At 41.2% G+C, this 11,620-nt stretch overlaps 1 protein-coding gene across 2 annotated transcripts; it reads right to left on the minus strand.

Moving 5' to 3' along the window:
* Positions 1-1,600: 1,600 nt before the first annotated feature.
* LOC117588198 (profilin) lies at positions 1,601-11,340 on the minus strand. Of its 2 annotated transcripts, none has more exons than XM_034279330.1 (4): positions 11,323-11,340; positions 9,881-10,212; positions 6,030-6,201; positions 1,601-2,045 (listed from the first exon to the last, which is right to left on the minus strand). In XM_034279330.1, the coding sequence occupies exons 2-4, from the start codon at positions 9,989-9,991 to the stop codon at positions 1,948-1,950; spliced, it is 381 nt and encodes a 126-aa protein (XP_034135221.1). In that variant the 5' UTR covers positions 9,992-10,212; positions 11,323-11,340; the 3' UTR covers positions 1,601-1,947. The 2 variants fall into 2 exon arrangements, with proteins under 2 accessions (XP_034135221.1, XP_034135220.1); XM_034279329.1 differs by lacking the exon at positions 11,323-11,340 and adding an exon at positions 10,450-10,600.
* Positions 11,341-11,620: the final 280 nt, after the last annotated feature.

Consider the following 11,620-nt stretch of genomic DNA (forward strand, 5'->3'; position numbering starts at 1 on the left):
CAATTTATCGATTTCCCTTGATTATTGTGTGCTTCAACTTCAAAGCAAACCTGCAAGAGAAAAAGAGCCCTACAAAAAAATTGCACACTTTTGTTTTAATTTTTTATGAGGAGAATTTTGTGTTTGTCTCACTCGAGTTTTTTATTTCAATAGTATTAAAGTATCGTATTATATATGTTGCTTTTTCTTTTTTTGTGTTTGTTTTGTTTTATGTTTTATATTCATATATTTATGCATTCGGTTTTTACTTCACGTTTCTGTTTGCTTGTACGAAAAATGTCTGTGTGTTTTTTGGACTCATGGTTGGGGGGTGGAGGCTAAGAGGTTAAGGGCGAGAGTATAGGGAATAGTAAGTGGGGTGGTTGGGAGGGGGGTTGGTTTATTCCGGAAAAGCCACATTAATTTATGTATGATTTGTTGTAGTATGGTAATCGTATGTTTAATTGTTACACATGCATTGTTTGTTTTTTTTGTTACGTTATTCGTATGGTAAGAGAGTTTTAATGGCGATTTAACTGCCGAATTCTGTTCTTCGTCTTCTGCAAGGTGTGCTACTTTCAGCAATAAATGTTCCTCCGTTTCAGTGTTGGGCAACGCAAAACCCCAGGGTTGCACCACTGCACACTTAACGGTCTACATGTACGTTTTTATCGAATGTTTGTTTGTCTGTTAAGCATGATGTAGTATGATAGGATTTTCGAAACACTAAAGGCAATGAGCACACAGTAAATTAAAAAGAATGAGAGAGATATATGTATATGGTAAGAGAGATGGAGAGAGAGCGAGCGTTTGGTGTGATTGATTATATGGTCAAGAAGATCCTAATACCCTATACATAGACATTTCTTATGGCAAAATGGTGCAGTTTGTGAGGGGGCGGGGATAAACAGAATCTAGATTCTTTATTTTAATGCAGGTTTCGCAATCGTATAAAAAGTGTTCACACACCGCGCACACACACGTGCGCATACCACACCTCTCACAGACACATGCACTCACACGTGTATAAATAGAGCATCTGCATGGATCTCCAAATAGTATACATATATAAATATACATATATATAGATACATATATTTATTTTTCGATTATTTTCGGTTTTTGCTTGTGAGTTTTTCTCTGCGCCTACCCTCAAAAGTCTCTCTCTCTTCTCCGAGATCCAAGATACGAGTTCTGCTCTCACTCACTCTCTTTTCTTTTACTCTTCATTTATGTCTGTATACAGATAGATATATATATATATATATATATATATATATATAATCGTGTATATATACATATACCATTGCGTGTATATATTGCTATACAAAAAATGTTTCAAAAATTGTTTTTTTTTTTTTATATTGTGTTTGCCTGCGTTGCTTTGCGTTCGTTCTTCTTTTCTTTCTTTGTTTTCTCTTCATTTTTACAGTTCTACTTTTTGTTGTTCCAAATTATTGGATTTTAGATTGAGGACTGGAATTGTCAATGTTTTTTTGTTTTATATTTTATTTTTATCGTATAAACCAAAAGTTTTTTTAATCATAATAAGCAGAGAAATCTATAATTTTGTTGTTGTAGTGGTTTGCTGTTGTTGTTTTTGCGGGTAATTGATTTGCGTGTTTTTTTCAGAACAGAATTGCGGTTTGCACATCCTCTCTCGTTCCCCAAAATCTCCTCCGCCTTGGCCGTTTAGTGTGTGGGGGGAGGGGAAATTTACTCCATAATTTAAATATTAATAATTACTTCCTTTTTTTACGATTTTTTATTATTAGCATTTTCCTCGCTCAGGGGATCCCATCCATCCATCCATCTTCCTATCAAAGTCGCTGTTGTTGTGGTTGTTGTTTCCTGGTTGCTGGTGCTTTGTTGTGTGTGTTTGATGGAGGAGTTGTTGTTTGTCTTGTTTATGTTTTGTTTTGGAGTGGAGTTGTGGTTGTTTGTGTTGTTGATCTATTCACCTACTATCTAGTACCCGCAAGTAATCAGATAGTCTCCGAGTTTCTCTACAACGGAAGCGGCCTGCTGGGGCTGTACGGGATCCTCGTAGATGGAAACGATGACGGCTGTTTGAAAAATATTTAAATGGAGAAAACAAAAACGTTAAAAGATTGACACGATTTTTGTTGGGTACCTTCCTGACATAAATAAATCTAAAATGGAAATCTAAAAACATCATTCTAAACCATCTTTCACTTCTATAAGAATTTTACTGTGGCAAAAATCAAGTTTAAAATCCTATTTCTAAAAGGAAAGATTTCTCATCCTTGAATCACCTCTGAAGAGAGCTCTCTTCCTCCCAGCGAAAGTTCCCTTTCCCCTGCTTCTACATTCCTTACGAATTCTTTTGAGAATTCTTCTTTAAACAGAACCGCTTTCACTAGAGCAAGTAAAAGCTTCCTTCCCCTTCATCTCCATAAACTGCAGTTTCTTGCTATAATTCTTCCTCAAGAAACCTCTATCCGGTTGACAATCAAATCAAATGCTCTCAAATGTGAAGAGAAAGCAGGCAGCAACACCATCAGCCGCTTCGTAGAAATAAGAACTAACAGTAGTTTCTTACACGAGAGGCAGCAAATTATGAATAAAAGCGCTCAATAAAGAGAGTGTCCCCCGTCCGTCTCTGTCGCCAGGTGAAAACCGGACGGACAGGCGGCTCAGACCGCAGACAAAACCGAACCAGAACAAATCGCACAGACCCCAAACCCAATGCGACGACGAAGAGCAGACGACATGGGGAGGAGGAGGCGGAGGAACATGAATGACAAGACAAGACCTGTGTCTGCTCTTCGGGGCTTAGCTCAAAAGTGTGCAGATGAGAGGAAAGAGAGTCGTCTCAGTCTCGGTTTGAGTGGCGGCTAATACATTAATCGAATGAGCAGAAAATGTGATGGAGAAGATGGAGCCTAATTGATTGAGCGAGCACAGCGGAGAGCACAAATTGGAGAGTAAACCCCGAGACAAAGCACCGGCCCGGGGGGTCAATAAACCAATGTCTTTGGCATTCCACAGAGTAAGGTATTTGACAGCTTTTGGCTGTCGCCTGACAGCTGTCATCGGCCCACCCACACAGCCAAAGACCTGCCAATTCGTTGCGGAGAATCGATAAATGATAACTTCCATACAGATGTAGTCTTTTTCTATCAATTCTCCCTTTCTCACAGCTCTTAAAAGTAGCCGAAGCATAACGAATGGTAACATTTCAAATGGTGCTTTGTTTTTAAATGACTTGTTAGTTGCATAATTAAACAATAATCCGATTTACACAACCAGCAAACATTGTTGGGGTCTTTCGACCGTAAACCAACACTGTCGGGCTGTCAGTGTCCGTCCACACTCCCCGCACAGGGAATTCCACACAGCAGGGGATTAAAGGGTCAGATCTATCGATGGGGGGGTAAAATGCAAGTAGCGTGAAATTGTGGCAATATACTTGTTAGGAAGTGGTACAGACAAACGCTTCACACAATCAGCTGGGGGTTGGCTGTGAGGTTTAAACATTTAAGCAAGAAAATACCTTAATAGATGTTTTTCCCTGTCTTCTGGCTCTGTAACAGAAACTGGGGATTCCTCTGACAGGGAAGTGAAAGCGCGCGGATTTCATGCTTGCCAGAAATTGAGTTGCATTGCATAATTTTTGTCCTTCTGGTTACGAACTTTATTTAATCAAAATAACTTCCCTCGAATTTCCCTACTTAACCTTACTTTTGTAGAATTTCCTTTTATACAAGTCCAGAACCAGGTCTTAAATGAAACATCACTTCGTTTATCGATTCTAGCTTTCAGATTTGTCTATTCAGAACATTTTCCTGTTCAATTTTCTTCCCTATTTCATGGAATACTTCAATAAATGGCATACTTTTCTCCAACTAATAGTGGAAAAATGGTTCCATTCAACGTATTTCCTCTGTATTTAAGCCACAACCGCGACTTGCTACTGCCACACACACATGTGGCAGTCGTGCCGTATGTGGTTGCTATGTATGGCGCCAGATCTCCACAGCTAGGTCACAGACCGACCCGACCGCAAATGAAAGCCAAAGCCAAAGCCATCGCCAAAGCCAAAGCCAAAGCCATAGCCAAAACCCAGAGACAGAGAACCGAACAGTCAGCAAGCCAACTGCCAATCCGTCCAGACGTTAGACCAGTTTTTGCCTATTTTTGCAATTTCTTGCCTATTTTTCTATGTCTATTTTTATGTGGCGGCTTCTCCGTTTTTTTTTCTCTGCGGTTTATTCTACACACACACACATTCTACAAGGCGGAGACAGCAGCGACACATGGTGCACATACTGGGAGACTCTGTGCAACATTTGCACTTGAAATGGATTATGGCAATAACCTTGAGCTTGTGGCTGCAACGACGGGAGGCGTGAGGCGGCCAGCCAACATTGCTTTGCGTGTGTGTGCGTGGGGCACTGTGGGGCTTTTCGTTTGTGTGCGCGCAACAGTTGCCACAAAAACTGTACAAATATGGAGGCGAGGCTGAAGCGTCAGCAAACCAAACTGGTCACAAAATGAGAAAATATAAACAAAAAACCATACATATACAGTAATAGTTTGATAAAAGGAAAAGCAATAGAATTTATAAAATTCATCCTTAATTCAACGATCTATTACGTGTAAATTAGGCAACATTTGGAATGAAAAATACAAATATTTAAATTCAAATTATCTAGAAATGTTAATGTCTTGAATGTTAAAACAATAAAATACTTAGAAATATTCCATTCCATTCCAAATATCCAATTAAAAATCATAGAAAAAACATGGAGTACAAATTGAGGTAAAGAATTTGTATATTGTAATTGGCTTTGATTTCGACAAAACACATTTGCTCAAATCATTCTTTTTAGCCACTTTCCACTGTAACTTCATGGCACAGTCCCACAGTGGCATCAGCAGCAGCAGCTGTGAGACATGGCCAAGATATTTTTTCAAACATTTTTAGCTTGTTTTTCAGGCTACAAAACAAGGTGATGAAAAACGAAACGTAGCGCGTCGTCGGGGTTCTCTGCTGATGCTTGTTGACCGGAAAAATGGAGCAACAACAACAACAGCAACAAGCGGCACACAGTAATAATAATAATGGACCATCATTTGCAGCCTAGCGCTTGGCTCGCGTTTTTCCGTTTTTCTGTTTTTGTTTGTGTTTGTTGCCGTTGGCCAAGTGCAGCAAATTAGCCATAATTATGTGCTAGCAACATAGCCCTCGTACACCCATCTCTGGGTGGGTGCCTAATGAGCTTTTCTTTGCTACAGTTTTCACATAGTTAACATCGGGTTTTAGTAGGGCGGGAAGGGCAGGCAGGCAGGCAGGCAGGCAGGCAGGCACTTATCTTGAGCCATGTTTGGGCTTTGGATCAAGTGCTTTGCACTTGCACGATAAGTGCTCCGCGTTTCCCACAAAACGAAAGAACAAGTGGCATTAAACTGCTCAGTTTTCTTCTTTTTTGATTTGCTTGCCGCTTGCTGTACAACAAAGAAGCAGCAACTGATAATGCTTATCGGAACGAGACTTTTAGGGAGAAACTGACGATCGATGGCAAACACAGCGATGCGTGTACCCGCGGGTGTGTTTCGTTTTTGAATTATGATACAAAATATGAAGAAAATATATGTTTATATGTATATCTTTGGGGTCAGAATAGATTAGATACTAAATGTTCTGATATTCATATCGGTTTGGACTATGGGTAATCAATTACAGGTATAGAGTAACTTCCGGTGGATGGTTTAATACTTTTGGATGCCCAGGGGTGTTTTTTTACCTCCGTCACCATCTGGTCACCTAGAAAGCTTTAATTCTAAGTACTCGTTGGGTTCTCTGCGTTGGTATCTTTGATCTTTAGATCTCCTTCCCAACTAAAAGGGAACTCGATTTATTCCCATACGTCCTGTATTCTGCCTAAGCCCTCTCGGGATATCTATGAAAATCTTCTGTGCAGTCCAGAACACTCTCTTTCTTCTCTTTCTTTCCATACTAATTAGCACCTCCTGCCATTCGTTAAAGATTTATTTTCTTCAAGGTCTTTAAGGTCTCCACTTACCTTGTGTTGTCTTCATGCAATGGACTCCACTTCGCCCAAGCTTGGCGCGCACCACACGATCTGTGCCTGAGAGGTAAATGTACCGTTGGCCGGCTAATGTAACACCGTTGCTGGTAAGGATATCCTGCTGGTCGAAGCCGCTAATCAATTTGGCCAGTTCCTCCTTCGTAATCTGTAAACACAAATAGGCGTACAAAACGGAAGATATTAGTGGAGTTATTCTTTGGAATATCATCATTACACTGTAACCCAAAGCTAAAGCCAAAGCCAAAGCCAGTGTTGTGTCACGCACAATTTCCATAAATTTGTGTGAATTTATGAGTGTGTGCGTAAGAAGGTGGCGCATGGCCGGGCACGTTTTGTAAATTCATTTGTATGCGTCAGCGCGTGTGTTGCAATATTGTATATTGTACAGAAAGGATCTGGGGAGTGCTTTTGGTGTTGGCGCGCCCTTTTCTGAGGCATACACAATACATTAATTTCTGTTAAAAATATCAAAGTAATCAGCGACAGACGGCACAAGCAACACACACAACCCACGCATCAAACAAAGGCACAAACCCACCACCAACCGACCACTGCCACAGAAAACACAGACCCAGAGTGCCGCCGCGCTGCCTCAACCACAACCCCCGCTGAAAACACCACCACCCCGTTGTTACCACCCATTCGCAAACAGTTGGCAACATCAGAGTACAACACTAGGCAAGCAGCAGCAAGCAGCAGCAAGCAGCAGCAATATCGACGACTGCCAACTCATTAACAAAATGCGGTCGACGTCGTCCAAGGGATATGTGTGCATCATGAGGATGGGGATATGGCGCTGCGCTGGTGCCTCTTGATTTTGGGATTCTTTAAACAAACAAAAAAACAAAAAACAAGTTTTGCACGCTTCAATGACTTGTACAAGTGGGAGAGAGGCCAAAGCAGGAGCGAACGAGATGGTGAAAAGTGTCATTAGCCTTGACCAAAAAGGACAGCGGCCCCACCTCTACCTCTCCTCCTTCTCTTCTGTGAATAACAGCTGCTCTTCGCTTAATTTTCTTTGTTTTATAATACAACCATGATTAATAGTTACTCATTTTGGATTCAACAAAACTGTGACACATGCGCACTCTACTCTCCTCTCATTCTCTCTCTCTCTCCCAAAAGAGAGGACCATAAAAAAAGCATCGAGAAGCTTCCAATTGAGTGCAAAATATAAAAAACTCGAATCGCACTAGTGTGCCTGTGTGTGAAGAGAGGCGGCAGAGAGAGATTTTTGAGCTCAAAAAAGCCGGTTTGCTGCCTACAAAAGTTATGCCAAAAATTTTTAATAAATTAAGCAGCAGCTCAATTAATAAAATAGCAAAGGAAAGTTCGAGATAAGGAAAATAAATTCCCCAAGAAGCGAATTATTTTTCCAATGTTTGATTACTAAAATTAAGTAAGTTTTGTAATGATTTAAAAAAACAATATTATATTTTTGGAATGCAATGGGGAAAACTGATGTCGCTGTTGTTACCATTTAAAGCAGGTTTTCCATATGGTTTTGGCGCAAATAAAGCGAATCACTTTTTTGATAAGCCCCCCNCCCCCCCCCCCCCCCCACAGAACGAGAATCCACATTTGGCTCAAACGCACACAGACACACACACATAGCCAAAAAAACTTATAGATTTCCTAAAACAGTCTGGCAAGGCCTAAACAGCTGATTTAAAACCAAAATTCGAATACACAACTTAATTTGGTAATACTTTTTGATCATTTTTGACCATGATTCATCGGTAGAGATGAAAAATGAAATAAAATCAAACTGAAACCAAAGGTAGGTAAACGATAAAACAAACGAAACAAACAAAAGCAGCCAGTCGAGAGATAAAGAGCCAGCAATATGAAATGAAAGTGATATGGCAAGAGGTGTACGCGTGGAGAATAGCAACGAACGAAATGTGCGAGAGAGAGAGAAAGGAAGATAGAGAGAGGTTAATATGATTGTGTGGTCAAGATGATGACGTTGACACACACGGCGCGGGGAGTGAAAAAACTGAACGTAAAATCGGCTTAAAAATGGAAATTGTTCGACTGACGACAGAAAGCCAACTCATTGCCAAAATATCATTTGCTATGGCAAATAATCGGATGCCAACTCATTGTGAAATTTGTGTCATTCCGACATCGATTCACATCTAATGCAATATAATAATCGAGTTTTCATACTCGAAACAAAGCAAAAAGGGAGTGTCCCTAGCTCCACCCCGTATACCCCTTCTTCCTTCCCAAGAAACCAAACCCACAGAACGGGGCGCGCAACAGCCAGAGCAGAGCAGGATAAAAGCACATGGCATGGCAATGGGAATGGAGTTGGAGTGGAGTCAGCAGGAAGTTGCACACACACACATACACAGCATATCCACTCCAAAAACGCAAAAAACGTGGCGCGCATACAAAAAAATGAATTTTTAAAACATTTGGCTGTTGATGACGCGGCATTTGTGGGTACGCTCTGGGGCTGCGCTTTTTACCCTCAAGAAATGTTTCCTTCTTTTTGATAAAGAATTGCTTTTTTTTTTTTTTGCCGGCACAGAGGAAACGAACAAAAAAAACAGAGATAATAAAACCCACACTCAAATACACACGCACGGGCATATCAAACTATTGAGTGAAGTTGATAAAAGGGTGCTCTCTCACAGTTGACGCTCTCTCCTCTCACGCTTCTGACAAAAAAAGGGAGTGTGTGTCTCCGCTTGCATTATCACAAATCACAGTAGTGTTGGTAAATGCTATCCATACCGTACCATATTCGTACCGGCTGCTGCTGCAGCTGATATCAGATTACTCAAAACACCTTTCAATGAAATGCATTTTGTATTATTGGATGATGAATCGAACGAATAAGCAACTGCAGCAGCACCACCCTAGTAGCAATGACGAATCATCCAGCTGAATGAATCATCGGAGCAAACACATCAAATTTGATAGTAAGGCGACTGAGAGGAGCAAACAAATTTGTTTGATTAGATGGGACTAATTGGGCTATAGGCGATTAAACATATTACTGACTGGCAGCGCTTATCGCAATTCTGACAAGCAGCAATCGTAAAAACTAACATCTGACTCAATCCTGTCTGACACTATCTAAGTGCTGTGGCGAGACAGGTACCTTTCCAAGACGAAGACTTTCCAAGCAGCAGTTCATTTTAAAAATAAAAAGACCATTGGCTTCATCTGTTATTATTAGCAGCAATTGCATGCAAAAACTAGTTTCATCTTCCATTAACAGTTCACATTACAACTGGTTTCATCTGCCTGAAACTATTTTGTTCGACAAAGCAGTGGATTAGTAACTAAAGCGCTATTTGAGCAAGATCCTATCCGTATTCTTGTTAAAAGCAGTTGAAATTTGAGTACTCAACTAGCTTTCATTTTCGATGTCACTAATCCGAAGGTCTCCTAAATGTCATAGGCTTAAAACCTAGAGAGAGCAGGAAAAGTATAATCCATCCATGTGGTGGTGAGATTACTCACGATCACTCACAAAAATACACACGGACCCTGCTGCCTTGTGGGAGAGGGCCTGCGCAGAGAGAACAACAGCTGCAGGGGGTGGACGACGACAAACACACTCAAACAGAACAGAGGGGGTGGCAGTGCTGCTACTGCTGCTGCTGCTGCTGAAGCCTCTCCCTGGCTCTTTTATCACACAGAATGAAAGTAATCATGGCGGACATGCTGTGCCTCCTTTGTGTCTGTCTCTCTGTCTGCCCCGACTGCTATGTGTGTGTGAGTGTGTGTGTGTGGGCCTGGTCACACCCTTGAACTTGCGCGAAAAATTCATTGTCAAACGCAATTGTACCGTTAGTTGTACTCACCTCAAAGCCTGCAGACTGCGCCCAGATGTTGCCATCGTGTCCGGCAATGCACGCCTTGGTCACACACTGCGAGGCGAGCAGTTGGTTGTCCACATAATCTTGCCAGCTCATGTTGATGCTTCGGATTTGTTGTTAACTTATTGCGTTGGCAATTAATTAATTTATCGAGTTGCACTTGACACTTTTTGTCGGCTTTCCGGAGGGGGAGTAGGGGGTCACACGCCACCGAATTTATTTGCGCAGTGTAGAAGTTGGGGGAAGAAGACAAAGCAAAAAACCGCAACGTTGACGATTATTTGCTTACAATTTTTTTTGTTTCGAACTTGTGCAAACTGCAACGAGAGATGGTTGAAAAAAGAGATAGAGACGGTTATTAACAATTATTTCCAGTTAACTATACTTTTGTCGACGGTTCTTTTTTTTCTTTCGGGACTAGCCGGACGCTTTGCGAGCAACAACTATAAATGACTGGAATCGAATAAGTTATGCTAAGAGGGTGGTGTGGGGATGTAACTGTAAGCCCACCGACTGCTTTAATTTCAACAATTTTTTCGTTTGAAAAAACTCACTTATACACACACTAGAGCGAGCAGCCACAAGCCACACAACACACACGCACAGACAGCGAAATAGCAATTTCCACGTAACACGTCCGCCTTGAACGACTTGGGAATTCGAAATGCAGAAAGGCTCCAAACGGCTCCACGAGTGAAAATAACTCGAAACGTGACTCACACTCACTCACCCCCGCTTCTGTTCGCGACTCTCACTCACACAGCTACAGTGCAGCTGGACCGTGCGACAGAGGGAGAAAGGCATAGATTGCGAGCCGTTATTAATCAGCCGGCAACATATAATGCAAATGAGTGAGTGAGAGCAGACGATGACTCAACACAGTTCGCTCTCTCGCAGAGCTGAGTGTGTTGCCCGTATGCGAGTATGAGTGTTATGAATCGTTTGGAGGAGCCGCTGCTTTCTTGGCCGGTACTGAGTAACTGTCATAAATTAAAAATAGACTTTAATTTTAATGCATATATGTACGACAGGAGTATATAAAAAGCTATACGTATTGTCCACAAGAATTATATTTACATGGGCAATCAATTCCCAGTGGCTGACAAACTTCAGTGTTTTTTTTCTAAGCAAACGGACCGGCCGCCGCTGAACTTTTCCCACTTAATTTTTTGCACACTATACACACACACACTCACACACATGTAATACGACGACGCACAGCCAACGCCGTCGGCCAAAAAGCGCGTACATGTGTGTGGTTCTTTTGTCACTCCATTTCAAGCGAATTATATTCAATAAAATTACACATTCACCCACACTTTACTCATTAAACTACCTAATCAACTCCCTGGGCAGCCAAGTTGCGTTAAGTATCAAATAAATTGCTGTTAATTTTGGATTTGGAAAAATTCTTCGTAGCCACTCACACTGTTCACGCTGCGCCGACAAAATGTAGGGATGATAAATATATATTGATACATAAAAATATCGATAAATATTTTCAGCGAGTTTGTTGGTGGATGATATATCAGACTAGCTGAAATATTAATATGTATGTTTTAGTGGAATATCAACGGTTATCGACGGAACTGATTTAATGAATTCCAAGCGCAGTCGGCCCCATTTTGCTTTTGTTTCACATACCCGTGACTATTGATTCTCTTTATCGGTATTTTTATGCGATAGGCGGGACAAATTCGGCCGTAACGTACTTTTTGTGTGGTT

The sequence above is a fragment of the Drosophila guanche genome, unplaced genomic scaffold (genome assembly GCF_900245975.1).
Source record: "Drosophila guanche unplaced genomic scaffold, DGUA_6, whole genome shotgun sequence".
Lineage (NCBI taxonomy): Eukaryota > Metazoa > Arthropoda > Insecta > Diptera > Drosophilidae > Drosophila > Drosophila guanche.